General features: G+C 34.5%; 1 protein-coding gene across 1 annotated transcript; it reads right to left on the minus strand.

Annotated features, from left to right (window-relative positions):
* Positions 1-899: 899 nt before the first annotated feature.
* Positions 900-1,329, minus strand: LOC133102523 (transmembrane protein 230-like). Its single transcript, XM_061207519.1, has 2 exons — positions 1,233-1,329; positions 900-1,165 (listed from the first exon to the last, which is right to left on the minus strand). Exons 1-2 carry the CDS (start codon positions 1,327-1,329, stop codon positions 900-902), a joined length of 363 nt encoding a protein of 120 aa, XP_061063502.1.
* Positions 1,330-21,108: the final 19,779 nt, after the last annotated feature.

Raw genomic sequence — 21,108 nt, forward strand, 5'->3', positions numbered from 1 at the left:
CTTGAGGTGAATGGATGTAATTCATTTATGACTTAGTTAATTTTATGTGCAGTCTTCTATAGAACCCTATTTTACAGTGAGAAATTAACACTTTTGAAAACACATATGTGCTATGTTGTTGATATAGAATAGTTTATTTGACCCCTACTGGAACCCCAAACTGTAGGAATTACGGTCCCCAACTCTATCTCAGAGTATTAAAGTAATTTGTCCAAGGTTACACAGCTGGAAAGTTTGCATCTGGGATTTTAAATGAGTTCTGTCTGACTCTAGAGCTCGTGGGGCCTCCATACAACACAGCTGTAGTGTTCTTTTTATTTTTCCTAAATTGATATTTGATTTTACCAAGATCATCCATAGAATCAAAGCTAGAGATAAGTGTGAGGGATAAAATACTCAGAAACTTTTCAAATAAATTACTTGGTAATAAGAAATTTAACATAATGTACTGCATTTTTCCATTTGCCACAAGATAAAATTATCGATGAGGACTATTTAAAAGAATTGTTCAGCTCTAAGTAGGTGGTGGCAACAACATTTTCTTCTGCATAGTAACTTTTCACTTCCTCATACAATTAACACTGCTATTCCTCCTCTATACATATCCAAGTGGAAAAATTTGTCATGGGCTTGTGCGAGGGCCAGAAAAATAAAAATAGAGCACGTCCTCTCCTAGCTTCCTATTTGGCTAATTGTAAACTCAGTTAACATTTTGGGGATGGATTTATAAAATCCATGCAAAGATGCATAGTTTGCAACTATGCAAAAATGCATAGTTTTGCCAAGCATTTGCAAAGCAGCAGAATTCCTTAATCCTTAGGCATCAATTTCCACAGCATCTGCCAAATGCCTTAAACTCTGCTCACCCCCATCTGTGACTCTTCTGGCTGTGGCGGGGCCTAGTCATCACAGTCCGGAAAATCACGGTAGGAGTAGCCCTGGCAGCCTCGGTATGCTCTGTATGTGATGATTGGGTGGTAAAATCTGGGGAGGAACACCAGGACGCCCACAGTCAGAACTGGAAAGGCTCGGTTGGCGCCAACTTTGCTGATGTAGCCTGCCAGCAGGAGGCAGCCCGTAATAATGAGAAAAACACCAGTCAAAAACTGTAAGGAGGCGCAGGCAATGGCCTTATAAGGAATGTTAGTAGGGCTTTTCTTGAACTTTGAGATCTCAGGACACCTGGACATTTTTTCGATTGAAGCTCGCTTCAGCAGGTAAAGTTTCCTTCTGACAGGTAATGTGTCCATCATCAGTGCTGGAGAGCTTTGAGTATTTCACTTTGCTGCTGGGGATCCCAGCAGACACGTTGGTGAGAGTGGGCACCATAACCAGCAGAGTGGGTGGGGAGCTTGCTCGCTGCCACACAGGGCGGAGGCATCGAGGCCAGGGCGCCCACCCAACGGCCGCCTGACCACGCAGTGGGTTGCCTCAGCCTCTCTCCTTCATCTGCCTCCCCCTAACTAACTGTTTCTGGGAGACTGCCCTGTTTTTGATGGAATCTGTCTTTTATCATACAAGGTTGACATTACTTTGATAATCTGATGTTATATTGGCTCTATTTATTTATTTTCTTGAGCCAGTTCTAGTAAACTCCCAAATTCCTTTGTGATCGAAAATCTGCATTTTAACAATCCAAACATTCACACTAAAAATTCAGAATCAAAAACATAAGTGATAAAGCACTGTCTTGGTTTCCATGAATGTTTTATCTCAACCTCCAGAGAAGACTTCATGGGATGTAATTTGACTCCCATTTAAAAGATCCAATTAAGCCCTACTAACCTGCCAGAGTTTCCTCACTCAAGCTGAAATCCAGGCAATTTCTACTAATGAGAACTCAGTTAGAACAGACTGGCTGATAAGCCATCAAGTACCGTTTCAATAGAGATAGGTGGAGAGTGATTATGACACTAGTACACAAATTTTCCAGGAAAAGCCTTGGAGAAACTAGTCTGTGGAATGTGGAAAGGAAGGATTTATACTGAAGAACATGGACAATGCAAAAGTCATAAGTTGGGAGTATAGCTGAAGAGAAAAGCAAAGATGAAGATGTGAGTCACGATCACGTCCCTCCTGACACCCCACAATACCACACACACACACACACACACACACACACAGACTTGAAAAACCAATTCCAGAAAATCTGGATGCTGAGAAAAGAGAAAAGAGTGTCAGCCAGCCCACACAAACACTCTGAACATCATTCTATTTTTGATGTTTATTATGTTTAGTCTGTCTTGCACAGTTTCAGGAGAGAGAGAATTGTAAGTGTTGGTGTATCATAGAAACAAGAGAAAAAGAGTGGGATATGGGGTAGATTCATGTGGGATGTGGGTATTGGCAAAATATATATTGTTTGCATCTCCTTGATTAATATGGAGGAAGTGATTGTGTAAAGGACATCTTTTGTATCTCTCTTATTCTTGCACTGAAGTTCAAAAAATAGAGAAGGAAAAATATAAAACTGATGAAAAAGTAAATTCATTTGTATGCTAAAGAGGGGGTGAGATTTGAAAGAGCTCTAAGTCTACCCTTTTACTACTCACTGTTACAGGTTCACTGAAGAAGCAAAATCCACTTCTGATATAACTTTAAGGATGATAGGGATCAATTTGTTGTTGAGAAAGAAATATCCCCTGCAGAGTTCGTCTTGGCCAATGAATATCGTTCTAGGGTGTCAGAAGGTAACTCAGTTTGGATAAATAAATTGGGTAAGATTTTGCTGACATTAGGAAAATGATATCCAGTTATTCCAGAAACAGCAAAAGTCAACACTGTTGGGTATACTAAAGAGAACTGCATGTAACCAGTAGTCATACTTACTTAACTTTGACAACTATCCAACACACAACAAGATGTATTTGAAAGCGACAGCAATGACTTCCTTGGGCATGAAATAAGGTTAGTAAGATCTTTTATACCTATCTCACAGGGCTGATATTTATTTTTCATGTCTTTATTTGCACCATCCTATGTAAAAGTGGCTATGGCCGTGGAATGTACCAAGGGTCTTATAAAATCACTGATATTTAAATTATTTTTTCAAAAACACCCAGGGTTGTCCATCCTAAATGATGCCCTTCCAATTTGTTTATCTTTTTTTTAAAGTAGACATTACAGAAGCTTTATCATCAGGAATGAGACTAGAATGCCCACTCTTGGTACTTTTACTCAACACAGTATTGGAAGTCCTAGCCATACAAATTAGGCAAGTAAAATAAATAAAAGTCATTCAAATTGGAAGGGAAGAAGTAAAACTTTCACTTTTTTCAGAGGATATTATATTATACACAGAAAACTCCAAAGACTCCAAAAAACTATTAGACTAATAAATAAATTCAGTAATGTTGCAGAATACAAAGTTAATATACAGAAAGCTGTTGCATTTTATACACTAATAATGAATAATCAAGAAAAGTGAAGAAAAACAATCTCATTTACAATTTCATCAAAAATAATAAAATACCTAGGAATAAATTTAATGAAGAAGGTGAAAGAACTGTACTCTGAAAACTATAAGACATTAAGGGAAGAAATTGAAGACAGATAAAAGGGAGGAATAGACCGTGCTCATGGATTGGAAGAATCAGTATCTTTAAAATGTCCATACTACCCAAAGCAATCTACAGATGCAATGCAATCCCTATCAAATTACCAAAGCCATTTTTCACAAAACTAGAACACATAATCTTAAGATTTGCATGAAACAGCAAAAGACCTCAAATAGCCAAAGCAATATTGAGAAATAAAAACATAGTTGGAACTATCACACTCCCAGCCCATTTTTTCTGAATTCAACAATAACTGAAATTTGTCGCAGATCTGTCCTAACATCTCTTTTGGACATTTCCTCATTCCTCAGTCATCATGCTTACATAAGCTTCTCTTTGATAATGATTTTCAGGTTTCCACTAAACACAGAATTTGATTCCAGGGGAGATCTTTAATCCCTTCAATGTCCAAATCAGCACTGATAAGGAAATAGGGTTTAATCTGAGGGTAATTTATGCTTGGAAATGTTCATCTTATCTCTTGTTTTACCTAATGTTCGTGAATTAAGGCACTAATACATTTTGTGAGAATGACAACCCTAAAAGTAGAAATCAAAGAGATTAGAACACTTACAAAGGTGAATAGCTCACCCAATAATTTCTGATTTCATAGCAGGAATTTTCATTGAACTGAACGCTTTAGGGGCCTTTAGAGATGCTTGAGATCTCTCTTTAGACAAGTCTGTAATAACATGAGAGTGAAAAAGACAGTGCCACATCTACAATTAAAGGAATTGTCTTAGTTTCCTCATTTCTATACCAAAAAAAAAAAAAAAAAAAGATACGGTACATCTGCAACTAAGAATGCTACTAACTTTTTGTTTCCTTGGAACTTTTTAATGATCAGTGAAGTTTTAGTTTCCTAAGCTGTTGGAGGGGATGCCCTATTCCAATAATGGTCTGCCCAAAATTTTAACTAAAGGTGAAATGGAGAAACGTTTTAGAAAGACCTGTATAATTGTGATGTCGTAATTTGTTCCTCTTCTTCACTCCAAGTAATCAATTCATTTTTTTCGTTTTGTCATTTTGGATCTCAAAGAATTGAAGTAATTGGGAGCACATCATATCATCACATGAAATTGTACCATGTTATATTACCTAGGTCTGTCTGCTGAGGGACCTGGAAGCAATGAGAAGTCAGAGCAATGAGCATACCTAAAGCAATCAGTCACAATCAATGGCTGATTGCAGTGGAGGGGCAAGGAAAGTACAAATGAGCCTAGAACATCTTCCTGTATCAGAAAGAACTGAAAGAATACTGGAAACATGTCAAAAGCACACCAGAGCCAACTTGGACTTATTGCAACTGACAAATTCTGGGACATTTTAAATATTAAAATAAATAAAGGTAGTACAGATTGTACTGTTTAAATAAAAAAGAAGACATGAGCCTAATACAAGGCATAGGCAAACTTTTCGGTAATGGGCCAGTAATTGTTTTAGTTTTGCGGCCCAAATATTATGTGTTTATATAACAAGAAAAAAAAAAGTTTCCACAGCTTTTCTATTATAATTTATTCAAACTTAGATTATAATTTATAATAATTCTTTGTAATATATGTCTACTAAAGACAAGGGTAGACTCACGGATGTTGGGAGACAGTTTACAGTCTTAGGTATGTTTATTTTCTATAGACATGTTTCTTTAGATGCTTTACTCAAACTCTAATCAACCCAACATCAATAAATAACTTATTTTTCTTGGCTAACAAATGAATCACTGCATATTTATTTTGATTGCAGCCTCATTTTTTACTTTTATTTTTGTGAAGCGATTTTGCTGTGATGAAATATTCTGTTTAAAATTTTATATTTTTTCTGTCCATTTCTTTCCTCTGAGTTGGGCGTATTGCGATTACTGCTTAGTGTGGTTATATTAATGCATATCATATTCTTTTAGCTTAGCTATAGTGTCATTGTGTAATAAACACGATGCTTTACCTATTCTTCAATAAAAGTAATCCATTCTCCACTGTGCCTTAAAAGCATGACATTCAAATCTACTTTTCTTTTCTTGTTTCTTCATAATGAGCATGTACTGGTAATAAAAAGTAAAATATTGAAGTATGGCCATACATACTCTGAAAGGCTGTTTATTTATAATGATGTCATTGTAATTATGTTTATTTTTTATGTTTATGAATTATTTCACCAGTTTTGTTAATATATGACAAAATACATTGAAAATCACTAATCACATGCACACAGCCTGATAAATATTCACAAAGTGACCACACCTATGGAACCAGCACTAAGATGAAGAAACAGAGTATTACCAAGACCACAGGAATTCTGTCATTTGCCTTACCAGTTACTATATCACTCCTATAGGTAAGATCTCTTTTTCTAAACCCATAGATTATTTTAACCTATTTTTTAATCTTATGTAATGTTTCATGCAGTAAGTGTCTAGCCTTTTTTCCACTCAATAGTACGTTTCTGAGATTCATGTATGTTTTCAATGTGGTTGTAATTCATGCATCCTTAGTAATGTACACTGTACATAGAGTTCTTTCCTTTGTTGTTTGCTGTGGATAGTGGTGCCTTGAAATGTTGATGATTGTAAGTTTACTAATTTTTTCCTTTAAGTTTCTTCCATTGATTTATGCTTCACAAGTTTTTCCCCATTTGGGAATTATGATCAGATTCACTTATATTTTTCTAGTTATTCAAAATGACTTTATCTTAAATTATTTAACCAGTAAATACATATGGAATTAGTTTAGTGACTGAGATGTTATGGATAAAAGTATTTTTTCAACCAATAGTTAAATGATAGAACAATTAGATGATTATTTCACCTTTGAACCTCTGCTCTTTCATGTAAACTTTGTGATCTGGTAAATTATTAAATGGATGCATGTGTTTCATGTGAGTTCTCTATTTATTTTGACATTCACGTTGGTTAAAACCAAAGAATAAAGTTCACTTAGAATGATGAAAGGATTTTTACTTTTTAATCCCAAATTTATTTGTAGATAAAGGAAAAGTACACACTACAGAAAACTCTCTCAAGGGATTTACAATTCATGCTGCATGCTTTCTGTTTTTCCCTTTATCTTACAGGCTACTAATGCAGAGAATCTCCCAAATCATTTTAATGTTTGAAATTTCATGTTTACAAAACTCATGACAATGAATGTAAGCACTGTTCACTAATTTTGTTTAATAATAAAGTTTTATAATCAACATTAGCATGAGAAGTATGTATTAAAATATATATTAAAGTATGCCCACAAATTTAGTAGATTTTTGATTCTTTTGCATTGATTCTACTCCTCATTTATGTCCCAGATGAAATTCAAGGGAAAATATTTCATCTTCCTTTGGAATACTCTGTCAAATGTTTCATTTTGCTCCACGGTCAAGTGATATTTCCAGTCTCCAATGGTACCTAGTGGGACAAGCACATCAACAACAACTGGGTAAGAAATAACACTATGAGGGCAAAAAGTTCCTCCAACCCACTTTAATCTCTTCTCCAACTTACGTCAGTCTGTTCTCAAGCCAGCTAAATATCTGTTAGTTCTCCATAGGCTTTGATACCTCACTTTCCTTTTACAGTTATCAGCTAAGAAACAAATTTAGGATGTAGTAAGACTGAAAATAGGGTTATAGCCCACTTCATTATCAGTTAGACTTCCAACAACCACTACCATTAAATTATAACATTTCTTTAGGGAAAAAAACCCTTAAAATATATGAAGAGATTTGAAAACTTAAATATGTTTTACTAAATGCCAGGCACCATACTTGGCAAACTACATCTATCATGTAATATTAATTCTTAATACAACCCTTAAAACAAACCAGCAACATATTAAAAGGATTATGCACCATGATCAAGTAGAATTTACTTCTGGGATACAAAGATGGGTCAACATATGTAAATTAATTAATGTCATACCACATTTACAGAACAAAGGGAAAAAAACCTCATGATCATCTCAACAGAGAAAAAGCATTTTATAATATCCAACACCTTTTCATGATTAAAAAAAACTCAAAAAATAAAGAATAGGGAGAAACTAAACATAAAAAGTCATATATGAAATAGCTACTGCTAACATCGTAATCAATGGTTGAAGACTGAAAGATTTTCCACTAAGATCATGAACAAAGCAAGGATGCCTATTCATGCCATTTCTATCTAACATAGTACTGGAAGTCCTAGCCAGAAAAATTAAGCTAGAAAATGAAATAAAAGGCATCAATTGGAAAGGAATAAGTAAAATTGTCTCTGGTCACAGACAACATGACTTTATACACAGTAAAACCTAAAGATTCCACACAAATATTATTAGAAGCAGTAAACAAATTCACAAAGTTGCATGATGCAAAAGCAACAAACAAAAATCAGTTGCATTTCTATACACTAGCAAGGAATAATCCAAAGAAAAAAATTCACAAAACAGTTCGATTTAACATTGCATTTAAAAGAATAAAATATTTAGGAATAAACTTAGCCAAGGAGGTTAAAGCCTTGTATACTGAAAACTACAAAATAGTGCTAAACAAAACTAAAGAACACAAATAACTAGACAATATCCCTTGTACATAAATTGGAAGATATAATAATGTCAAGATGTGAATACTATCCAAAGTGATCCACAGATTCAATGCAATCTTATGCAGTAGTCCACTAATATTTTTTGCACATAGAATAATTTACTGTAAAATTCATATAAAAATCTCAACAGACTCTGAATAGCCAAAACATTCTTGAAAAAGAACAAAGTTGGAGGCGTTAGATCTCTTGATTTCAAAACTTACCACCAAATCAGTTATCAAAATATTGTGGTACAGGCATTAAGACAGACAATAGATCAATGGAACAGAATACAGAGCCCAGAAAGAAACTTTCACAATATCAAGCAAAATGAATTTTGACAAAGGAATCAAGACCATACGATGGGGAAAAGACAGCCTTTTCAATAAATACTGTTGAGTAAACTGGATATCTACATGGAAAAGTGTATAAAGTTTGGTTCCTACTTATACCATATCGAAAAATTAACTCAAAAAAGGAATATATTTAAACATAGATATTTTACCAAAGAAAATATGCAGTAAATCAAAAAGCACATGAAAAGTTACTCAACATCACTAATCATTAGCTAAATACATGTCAAAAACCACAATGAGCTACCACTTCACACCCGTTAGGATGGCTAGTTACAAAAAAATTAAAATTAAAAATTAAAAAAAGAACAAGTGTTGGTAAGAATGTAGAGAAATTGGAACCATCGTGCACTGTTTAGTGGGAATACAAAATGATGCAGTCACTATGGAGAGTAGTTTGAATAGTATGGTGGTTCCTCAAAACATTAAAAATACAGTTACCATGTAATACAATAATTCTGTGTGAGGGTAGGTACTCAAAAGAATGGAAAACAGGGACTCAAACAGATAGTTGCACTCTTATGTTCATAACAGCATTATTCACAATTGTCAAAAAGTGGAAGCAATCCATGTGGCCATCAATGGACAAACGGATAAATAAAATGTGGTATATAAATGCAATGGAATATTTTTCACCATTCAAAATGTAGGCAATTTCACAACATGGATGAATCGGGATGGTTTTATGCTAACTGAATTAAGCCAGTCAAAAACGTTTAAATACTCACTCACATGAGATCTTAGTATAGTAAAATTTATAGTGACATAAAATAAAATGGTGGCTGCCAGGGGATAGGAGGATGGGAAAATGGGGAGTTACTGATTTGGAGTACGAGTTTCAGTTTTGCAAGATGAAAAAAAAAAAAACCTGGAGATGGGTGGTGGTAATGGTTGCACAACAATGTGTAGTTAATGGCATGGAACTGTGTGCTAAAAATGATTAAAGCAGTAAATTTTATGTTGTATTCTGATACAATTTTTAATAAAACTATTGAGGGGGGAAACTGGAAAGCGAAACACCATGAACAATGGAAGTTCACAGGAAAGAGAGATTTAATTTATCTTGGAAAAGAAAGCAATTTTCAAGGAAAAAAGAACATTTCTTCCAATTCAGGTGGAAAGATAAGAAATGTCCCTGAAAAAGCTGGAAAATTCCTTTGAAAATGTGAAAGTAAGTCCCAAACTACAGAAACTTGAAATATGTTCCATATTCAACAAAAATTGAACTTCACTGTCCTTGGTACTTGATAGACTCACAAGAAATTTACCTGGAGATGCAGGTTGGAGACAAGATGAATGGTCTTCTAAGCCTGATGAGTACCTTCGTATTTATATTTTAAGTAGATTGTCTTTCCCTTTTAGTCAGTGGAAAAGGTTGAGTGTGATGGGGTGAGTAAAATAACAGGACCCTCGTTATCAAATTATTTCTTCAAATAATGTTTGTATACAGTAACTAACATACAATCAAGACATGCAAGTATTTGAAGATATAAGAAAATGTAGCCAAAAACAGCAGAAACTAAGACAATAGAAATGAATGAAGATATTACATATACTGCAATTATCTGAAATAATTCAATTACTATGCTATGATATTCAAGGTATCAAAGACAAAATTAAAATTTGACAGAACTGGAAACTATAAAAAATACTATAGCAGATTTACAAGAGATCCCAATGCATGAATAGAAATGAAGAACTTGGTGAGATTTAAATTCTAGCCAAAAATATTGGGTTGAATATTACTATATAAAGTAAATCTTATTATCTGAACAGTAAAAATGTATACAGTTTTAAAACATAAAAATCGAAGTGACTGCCTAGATGAACTAAATCAAAATTGCATACCCTGAATGCTATTTTTTTTTTCACTTGAATGATGGTTGCGTTGGTGTTCACTTTGTAGATTCATTATTATGTACACATATGGTCGTGAACTTGGATAATTTATTTTATTTGATAATTTAAGCCAAGTTTTTTTTTTAAAAAAAGAGAGCTAGCATAGGAGACAACAGAAAGACTGGATTATTCACAAATATGAGTTTCAGCAGTAAAATCCTGAGGATTCCTGCTAAATATTGCCAGAGATCTCTGACATGTGCCTGCCAGGCTTTCTGCCTGCATTTTAGGAAAAGTAGAAACTCCATGACCCACTGTAAGGAGTTCCTCAAGCATTGCTTGTGTTCTGGAGAGAATCTGATGGGAAATTACGTTGTTTTAAATAAGGACCCAGATAATTTAACAGTGACCAGAATAATGCTTACAAATTAGCAATAATAAACAAAAGATTCAATTATCTACTTATTCAAGAGCAGATCATCTGAGGATATGGTGGTAACTGGCCAATTAGCCATGACTGCCACATGATTTTTCCTCGACTTTTACCAAGAGTTAATAAATAACACTCTCCTTTGTTATTTTTTTTACAGTGCTATATCCTCTCTCTCAACAACTTTCTCTTCATATCATTAAAAAATTAAAGTGGTACTAGTTTATGTTAATATTTACTTCTTTAAGTAAATTAATCATTTGAGAGTGCTTTACAGCTACATAGTCAGTATTTGTTGGCCCAAGCAATACATCTTCCCATTGTGGTCTGTCTTATTTGTATTTAAATCCATAACTGTTTTGTTATATGGTCAGTGGCAATTAAGCTTTCTGATGAATTTTTGAAATTAAGCTTTCTGATGAATTTTAAAGGCCAAAATTCTTGTAATGATCTTTTCAGTAAATTAGCATCCATGTAATCCTTAGATTGCAAAAATAAAAACAGGTTTATTCATGGGGATTATCCCAATAAAATTTAAAATCTTGATATCAGTTTAGTAAATAAGGCAGCTCCAATTATACTTTGTGCTTTAAAAGGAAAGTTTCTCAGACTCACAGACATAGAGAACAGACTTGTGGCTGCCAAGGGGGAGGGGGCTGAGGGAGGGGTAGAGTGGGATGTTGAGGTGAGCAGATGTAAGCTAGTATATATAGGATGGATAAACAACAAGGTCCTACTGTATAGCACAGAGACCTATATTCAATATCCTATGATAAACAATAATGGAAAAGAATATTAAAAAAAGTCTATATACATGTATAACCGAATCACTTGTTTTACAGCAGAAATTAACACAACATTGTAAATCAACTCTACTTCAATACAAAATTATAAATAAGGCTGTGATAAACATGAAAAAATAAAGTTTCTGATCTTTCTATTACTATTTTGTGACTAGTTCAAGATGGAAATGGCTATTATACTTGAGAATATAGCTAATTAAAACATGTTTTTTGGCAAGACTGTTATTTATTTGCCATTATTGTATCCAAGTCTTGTTTTTTCCCTCCATTTGAGGCCTAGGAGTGGAAGAAATAATAAAAGGAGAATTTGTTAATGAGACAAACAATATGTGATTGAACTGAGGGCTATCGTGTTAAAATTTTAGAGTAAGTGACAACCTTGGGCTAAATTACAGAAGCCTCTTACTTCCTTATACTACACTTACTTTGGTGTGGAAGGCAAGGGGGAAAGTAATTTACCTCCAAATTTAGAGTTTATATAGGGACCACATTAGTGTAAAATGGTTGTTGTATTCTGAATTGTATATCACATGAACTTTCTCGGCTCTTTTTTAACAGCTTTATTGGGAGAATATTTATTTAATTAAAAAAACTTTTTTTAATTGAAGTATAGTTAATTTACAATGTTGTGTTAGTTTCTGGTGTACAGCAAAGTGATATATATATTCTTTTTCATATTATTATCAATTATAGGTGATTATAAAATATTGAATATTGTTCCCTGTGTTATACAGTAAGACCCTGTTGTTTATCTCTTTTATATATAGTAGTTTGTATCTGCTAACCCCAAACTCCTAATTTATTCCTCCCCTATCCTCTTTCCCCTTTGGTAACCATAAATTTGTTTTCTAAGTTTGTGAGTCTGTTTCTGTTTTGTAAATAAGTTTATTTGTATCATATTTTAGATTCCATATATAAGTGATATCATATGATAGTTGTTTTTCTCTTTCTGGCTTACTTCAGTTAGTATGATAATCTTCACTGTAAATGGCATTATTTCATTCTTTTTTATGGCTGAGCAGTATTCCATTGTGTATAAATGCCACATCTTCTTTATCCATTCATCTGTTGATAGACACTTAGGTTGCTTCCATGTCTTGGCTATTGTAAGTGCTGCTATGAACATTGAGGTGCATGTACCTTTTCAAATTAGAGTTTTCTCTGGATATATGCCCAGGAGTGGATTGCTGGATCTTATGGTAATTCTATTTTTAGTTTTTTAAGGAACCTCCATACTGTTTTCCATAGTGGCTGCACCAATTTACATTCCTTTCAACTGTGAAGGAAGCTTCCCGTTTCTTGGGGGAATATTAATATACCATAAAATTCATCCCGTTGGTGTGTATGATTCAATGATACTTAGTCATTTACAGAGTTGTGCAACCATCACCACAATTCAGTTTTAGTACAATTCCATCAACTCCCCAAAGTCCACATGTCCTGTGATAGTTAATCCCCATTCTCATGCCCCAGACCAGACACATACTCAACTACTTCTGCACCTATTGACTTGTCTTTTTCTGGACATTGAAGTTCATTCATGTTGTAGCATGTATCAATATTTTGTTCATTTTTACTCCTGAAGGGTATACCAAAGTATGGATACACCACATTTTGTCTATCCACTAGTTGATAGACATTTGAATTTTTTCCACTTTTCGCTACAGTGAATAATGTTGCTATGAACATTCATGGGCAAGTCTTTGAGAGGACATATATTTTCACTCCTTTTGGGTAGACATCTAGAAGTAGAAATGCCAAACTAAAGAGACTGTCCATTTACATCCCCACCATATGTGTGGATTCCCATTTCCTTATATCTTTGCTAATGATTGTTATTATCAGTCTTTTTTGTTGTAGACATTATGGGGGTATGAAATGGAATGTCTTTGTGCTGAAGAAGATTCAAGAATATTGTAAAGGATTATCAAATCAAAATATTAAGTAATAGTGCTGTGCAGAACCACACTGAGGCAAGAAAGAAAGTCAGTACTTATTTAAAATTTGGATATCTTGTTTACCATCAATTTTACATTAATTTTTATTTTTCTTAAGTATTGCATTAAAATATTATTTATCTGGATTGCTGAGTTTTTGGTGCCTCTTTAAATCTTCACCTAAGGCAAGTGCCTCAGTCACCTCCCTGTACTCCATGGTAGTTCAAAAAGGCTCTCAGGGTTACCTGGCCTCCATCACCAAGAACATTAGGTAGAAAGGCCTGGAGGTGGAGTCACATGGAGCTTTCAGGTAAGGAAACGTTTTTGCATAAATGAAGGTGCTCAATGGACAAGTAAAATGAAGCCATATTATTGACAGCCTCAACCAGATACTTAACATAAATAATTAGAAACCTGAAAATTATTGGAATGTGAGCTGCTGCCACATGCCCAAGATGTTAAAAAATAGGTAATTGGCTTTGACCATACCAGTGTAAACATATTTAATGTGATATAATCATTAAATGAATATGAATTACACTCCAAATTTGGAGGTATCTTTTTTTATTTTAAGCATTTTATTTGGTTGTATCTTTAGTATATTGATTCTTGTGGAACTCTGACTATTTTGAAAATATGGATCCAGAATATTTACCACCTATAACTTTTGAATATATTTTTAAACTTCCTAATATTAATTTGGATGTGTCTTCTGACATTAAAATTGTGTCCTTATAGCATCTGATGAATTCATGCCTATTTATCTAAAGGCCCTTAAGAAATTAGGACCTGTTACAGAATGTGTTTGCTTTAAAAGGTAAAGATTAATGCTAAGGTCTTTAAAACTGTCACAAAAGGAAAGGGTTAGGCACATTCTCAAAGGTATGTATTTAATGTCATGTCTTTTTTTTTTTTTTTTTTTTGCTATTATCAACTAGTTTTATGGGATTCTACTTGAGATAGGAAGTGTCTCTGTGTACACGTAATTTTTTACATTGGGAGGTTGGGATTTCTCTCTTTCTGACATTGGTGCTCAATTCATAATGAATCAGCGCACTTTGAGGCTGCCTGAGGGAGCTTGAGCAGAAGGGGGGAAATTTGAAGATTTAATATTTAATCCTGAATATTTTAGTCCACCACAAAATTTAACACATTTCTCAGTATGAAAATATATGAGGTAGTTCTGATGAAACAGAGGTGAAAATTAGGATAATCGGTTCTTCTACTAACGGTGGGAGCTTGAAAACAATTCACATAACCGCTGATCCTCAGTTTTCTCACCCGGAAGATGAAAGTCCTGTATATGAAAAATATATTTAAAAAGGAAAATTAATAAACAAATTCAAAACTGGTCAGTTAACAGTGAACTTCTTCACAGGGCTTTGTCTACAAATCCAGCCCACCTTTCCCACTTGCACCTTATTCAACCTGCCCTACACAGCCAAATTACAGTACAGAAGTCTACTGCTATGGACTGAATGTTTGTGTCCCTGCAAAATTTATATATTAAATTATAACGCCCATGGTGATGATGTTAGGAGTCAGGGCCTTTGGGAAGTGCTGAATGGGATTAGAGTCCTTACAAAAGAAGGCCTTGGAATCTCCCTTGCCTCTTCTGTCATGTGAAGTACAGAGAGAAGACAGCCAAGAAAGCAGATTCTCACCAGACATGAATCTGCCCTTGTCATAACCTAATAAAGTTAGTTTTACAACATGCTTATAGATTCCTGATTGAACTTTTAAAAAATAAACTATGTTAACTGTTTTCACAGAAAGTTTAGGAGACATAAACACACACACACACACACACACACACACACACACACATCAGATAGTTCCTCTGATCAATACAAAGAAGCCATAGATCAATGTCACTTAAAGTGTGGCTGAAGAACCCCCCAACAAATCTCAGTCTTTTGGACCTCACCCAAAACCTGAGATATTAGAATCTCTGTGGGGTGGAGCCTTGAAATCTGTCTTTTCACACACTCACCAGGACATTTCTATACACTTAAATTTCAAAAAACTGCTGTTACAGTATATGTGTATTTAGTTTGGAAGAGAGCTTTGTCTCACTAACAGAAGGTCATTGGGGGAAGGTGAAGTCTCAGATGATTTGTGTAAAAAATGGTAAGAAATATGTTTTTCATATTGACAGGAGCATCTACATATATATATTGTGAAACAACTAAACCAGTTAATCAACTGGAATATAATAAAATATTTTTCAGGGTTACATATCAGAAATCTTGGTTTTTCCACAGATGAATTTAGGTTCATCAGTTTACCTCTCTTCTTGGAATACATGATAGTTCAATAAAATTACACATAAAAGTGCTTTCTATGTTAACAGGACAACAGGAGAACACTTAAGGAACATGTTCAGATGAATGATTTTATATGACAAAGTGTGTCACATTTTGGAAATAATTAGGTAAAATACTTGTGCTATTTAGGGTCATGCACTTGGACTAGCTATTTTAATTATATGTTGTGACTCACTCTCTCACTTAAGACCCATGATTTCCTGCAAATGTATTTGAGGGTTAAAAATAGCAAGAGTGAAATTCCAACTCCAAAGTGTCAGTTGGCATTTAAGGCTACAGTTGAAAGATAGACAAGCGAACTCTTCAGAATTGGAGGGTGGTCACCATAATTGGTCAATTACAGCAGCTAAGAGGGTAGCTATGGTAATACACTTTAATACAAATCATCCTATAAAATTGGGTTACAACTTTCTTTCCTGAATAAGAAGGATATAATAGGTCATGCGAGGCCAATGCTCCCATGGTGAAAACCAGTAAAAAACAGGTAAAGTACAAAAATTAAATTAAAAAAAACCTTAGATCTCAGGAAACTATAATTACTAGATTAACTAGAAGTCTAGAGAGGAAGAGCCCTTTTGTAAGTGAAACATCATTAGTTGTCTTTTCAGGGTGCATGTGCCAATTCTGGGCTTTTGGGCAGGAGATTATAAAGAACTAAAATCAGCACTTCTAAAAAGGAGAACTAAATACTCCCATTTTTAAGGGCTCACGAAAGATACTTACTGGGCTGTTAGTGGAAGGAGGATAAACCAAATGTAGACTTGAATTATATTAAAATAGCAACTCAGTCCCCGAACAACTTAATCCTTATAAGTGAACTAAAAGGCAAGACAAGAATATCAAAGAGTTTTCAGTTCTACAGTCAGACTAGGTTTTGCATCATAATGCTAATGCTTACTAAATATTTGCCCTTGGGAGATTTAGTTCACCTCCCTACACCTCTTGTTTTCTTATTTATGAAATGGCACTTACCTCATTCATTTTTTGTTAATAATAAAGGAGATAATTCATGTGAAAATCTAACTCCATTCTGGTATGCAGAAGGTGCCAATATTTATTTTTTTAAGCACAAGATTTCATTTCCATTGCTAACCCAAACCCCGTTTGAGAAGAAAAAAAAGGAGAAAGGAGGAGAAAAGGAACGTTTCTCTCCAGACATATAACATTCCTAAGCCAACACTCGTGGAAGTTACGAGCACTTCGATCAAAGGAGTTCAGAAAGACGGGAGGTGGTGAACCAGGGGTGGGGCACAAGGGATGAGAAATTCTTTTCTATGCAAGAATCAGAGCCCTTTATATCCTAGTTTAAAGCAGCACCTTATGAAAATCACTGTTTTTCTTAGGAAAGATAAACAGAGTGATGAGCAATTGAAATGAAAGCAAGTGAGGCAGCCAGCCTTCCTACGTTGGCCATGAATCAGCAGAGAGATACAAGTGAGTGCAGAATCTGATGGTTGGAGCTGGTGGCATCCACTCCACTGCTGGCCTCAGACTAAATGCACTGCTTCTCATTCAATCAGACTTAATACCAGAAACCCAGATTATAGAGGAGCAGGCAAAAATCCAGGAGAAGAAGTAAGCCATTAGAAATGTAACTGAAAAAATATCCTATTCACAATAGCTAGAAATACTATCTATACATGCTTAAGAATAAACTTAAGAAATGAGCAAGGCTTTTATAAGAACTAAGTTCTTTATCAAATGATCTGAAAGAGAATACAAATAAATGATGAGCATACAATATTTCTGGTTGGGAAGGCTCATTTGTAATGATGTCAGATTTTAAATTACTTTTTAAGTGTAAAGCAATCTTTTAAAAATTCCAACATTATTCCTTATGAGAGTTTAATAATTTATTTTAAATTAAAATGTCAATTCCTTGGAAATAAAAGTATATCAGCAGAATAATGTGTCATTATACATGAATCAATTATGTACATATAAATATTTATAAATGATAATGTCTCTTTTTATCAGTAAGTTAATGATGGACCATTCAATAAATGATGTTGGGTCAGTTTGTTATGTATATGAAAAAATTGTTTTCTTACAACATAAGAATAATATCCAGAGTAAATAAACATATGATTTGTAAATACATGAAAATATTTGAATAGCGATCCTTCTAATTAAATCTCAAAAGCTAAAGGCCATAAAATAAGATTGATTCATTTGACTATATGAAAATTAAAATCTTAAATATGAAAAAGATCACAACCAGTGTTTTTTTAATTGACATGGATTCTATTTCAGGATAACGAATTCATCAGATGTTATGATCTCTTTTGCCCAAGAACTCAGGAATTACTAAAAGTAAAGTAAAAGTATTCCATAATTATATGCCAAAACAGTTAAGAGGAATCCACTTTTAATCTGAAACTGAGGAATCCCTGGAAATGAACAGGCTACAGATGCCAAAGTTGTAAATACACTATATTAATATTTATTATTCACTGAGGTTTTTCAGAAATGATCCAATGACAGTTCAAGATTAAAGTCTGTAATTAAATGTATTTTTTTCTGAAAGTGCTATATAGGAATTTTTTGTGCTGAGCTTAGAATTCTATTCTTAATTTATATCCCAGGTGAACTTAAGGGAAATCTTTCATCTTCCTGTGGAAAAGCTTGTGAAATTTGGATTCTGCTCCAGATTCATGTGATCTTCAAGTCTCCAATTGAATATGAGAAGAAAAACAAAGAGATGGCTTCAGTGAAGTTTTGGGGGAACAGGAACATGATAACTTAGTGTTGGATAAAACATTATTTTCCCACTTTTATTTTTATTTCCACTAAGTTCCCAGTTACTCTTCCACATAGCCATGGCTCTGCCAGCTTATGGCAAGAAGGCAAACTTATCATTGGAATTATACTATTGTTAGATTTAATTAGCCTCCCTACTCAGCTGTCAGCCACCTGGGAAAAAGGAAAATTAATAAAACAGGATCACAAATTTTTTCCAGGCTAACATTGGTTATTGTATCTTACAGTCCTTTAAAAATTCCACAAGATCATATATCATTGAGCTAACATTTACTGATGAGGGCAAGCAAGGGACAAGACCAGATATCTTTGAGCTAATATCTACTGATGAGGACATGGGTGGTCAGAGAGGTTATTAAAAGCAGCCCACATTTACACAGTTTATAATGGCAGACTTGAATTCACTCCATCTTTTCCTTATTTAAGTATGAGACAGCCTTAAACTAAACTTACAGAGATACAAAGTTGCCATGACAAATAGAAGCTGATAGGAGAGGCCAGAAAAGAAGCACTGATTTTAGAAACACACTGAACTGAGAATAAACAACTAAAATAAAGTGAAACACTGAAAAATTGGAAAACACAAACAAAAACCTAGTGCAGGAGTGGAAAAGCCAATGCAAATGATGTTCAGGCAGGTAACCCCCAAGAGAGAAGTGTTTGTGCATCTGCAAAGTAAACATGGGTATATGCTTCACTTCCACAAAGATATTTTGCTCCTACTATCAATATTTTTCTTCTTAGCCATTTCAGTCTCTAATTTTCAGGTTTTGTTAAAGTCATAGAAACACAGAAAGTTTTCTTTTTTCAAAAACCAAAACATGCAAAGCAGTTGACAATCGCCTTAGAATCTTGAACACAATAGAATGTGCTGGGACAAACAGGAAAGAATATGTGCCCTCATCAGGTAGGCTGCATTGTTACCAGTGCTTCATATTTTCAAGAAGAGGGAAAGAGACAACCTGAGAGGAAAGGAAAGAAATACTAACTTAGGGAAGTCAAACTCAACATTTATTGCTATTTGACATAGAGGCATATTACCCTATAATTAATTGCAATATCAATGTCTATAATTCTATTATTACACATTTTCTATGTACTAAGTTAGAAGATCATAGAATATAATTTAGAATGATTGTATAAAATAATAAAAATATTTTAACATGTTCATATTTATCAGTTTTACAAAAAATTTATTCTAAACACTCAATTACCAAGTAAATGAGATGTGACTATAAATTTCTATGATACGAGATTCTGGTGTAATGAAAAACATGTAATAGTCCCTTCCAATAAGAAAATAAGTACAAATTTTGCTGTTAATTCTCCCCGGGCAGAGGTTCAGGACACACCATTGAGGTGGTGTAAGAGCAGCCAGTGATGGCCAAAAGATCCTGTGGCCAATGTCAATGAGGCAACAAGTTAAACAGGAAATGAACAACCATTTTGCCTCTGGCACGGCTCTCAGCATTGGTAGATTTTCAAGAGCCGTGCAGTAGACCAGGTGATTTTAGGTTACTGATCAGATACCTTCAGGAAGCAAATAATGTAGTCTCACGAAGACCACCAGGCAGAAATATTGGAAAACAAACTGTCTAGAGAAGGGAAGGGGACCATGAGGGCTCCACTTTTTGGAAACTCTGGCAAGAAACCCAGCAGTTTGCACTTTGGTTCATTTGTACCACAGACCAAGACAACCATACACTGCTGAATTTCACCTTTGGGAAGGAAATGGCCTTCTCTTCTTTTTATCCCAATCTGGCTTTTCAGAATATTTTTGTAATTTGCTCTTTGGGCATGTTCTGAAATGTGGCCTGTCTCACAGCATCATCCATGGTCTCCTCACTCAGTTCTTTTCCCAGAAATTTTCAGACTTCAACACAGAACTTCTGAGGTCCCCAAATAAATCAGAGTATGATAAATTATGAAAATTATAAGAAGAAAGACATACAAATGGCACAGTGAAATGTCATCATGGGAGTAAAAAATGTAGGTGCTGGCTTAAAATACAGAGTTGCACAGTTAGAAGTGACTTTCTTATCCCGTCAAGGTATATTCATCTTTCACTTGTCTACAGTTACAGTGCTCATTTGGGTATATTTTAAAGGTGCTCATATTTCATTTTATCTGTGCTCACTGCAGAAACATTTTGGGAGTAGTTGCTATTTGTCAGACACCACCCTGAGTAATGGCACAAGTGAACTAAGGAATAACAATGACAGAACTGCTGGAAGTTGTGTTCAAGGACCTATGGAGGATCAATGGGGAATTTCAGAGAATTTCCAACAAGAAGATAAATTTGTTCTGGGTCTTAAAGGAAAAACAGGGATTCTCTAGATAGGCAAAACTGGAGAACATAGTCTAGAGAAATGAAGTAGTATATGCAATCTGTCTTTGCATGGAAAGTGTGAGATGCCTGGTCACAGAAAAGGTAGAAGCTGAGGATCCCTGGAGCTTGATGGGGACAGGAGTGGGATGGGAAACTTGGGAGATGTGGCTGGAGGAACTGGAGGGGGCCATATTGTGAGAGCGTTGCAAAGCCAGCCAGATACT

The sequence above is a fragment of the Eubalaena glacialis genome, chromosome 12, assembly GCF_028564815.1.
Source record: "Eubalaena glacialis isolate mEubGla1 chromosome 12, mEubGla1.1.hap2.+ XY, whole genome shotgun sequence".
In the NCBI taxonomy this organism is placed as follows: domain Eukaryota; kingdom Metazoa; phylum Chordata; class Mammalia; order Artiodactyla; family Balaenidae; genus Eubalaena; species Eubalaena glacialis.

Bases quoted from the DNA above. Each gene is read 5' to 3' on its own strand.
- LOC133102523 (XM_061207519.1), bottom strand. From the start codon at position 1,329: ATGGTGCCCACTCTCACCAACGTGTCTGCTGGGATCCCCAGCAGCAAA. The intron at 1,166-1,232 runs AGAAGGAAACTT...CTGAGATCTCAA, and splicing joins TGATGGACACATTACCTGTC to AGTTCAAGAAAAGCCCTACT.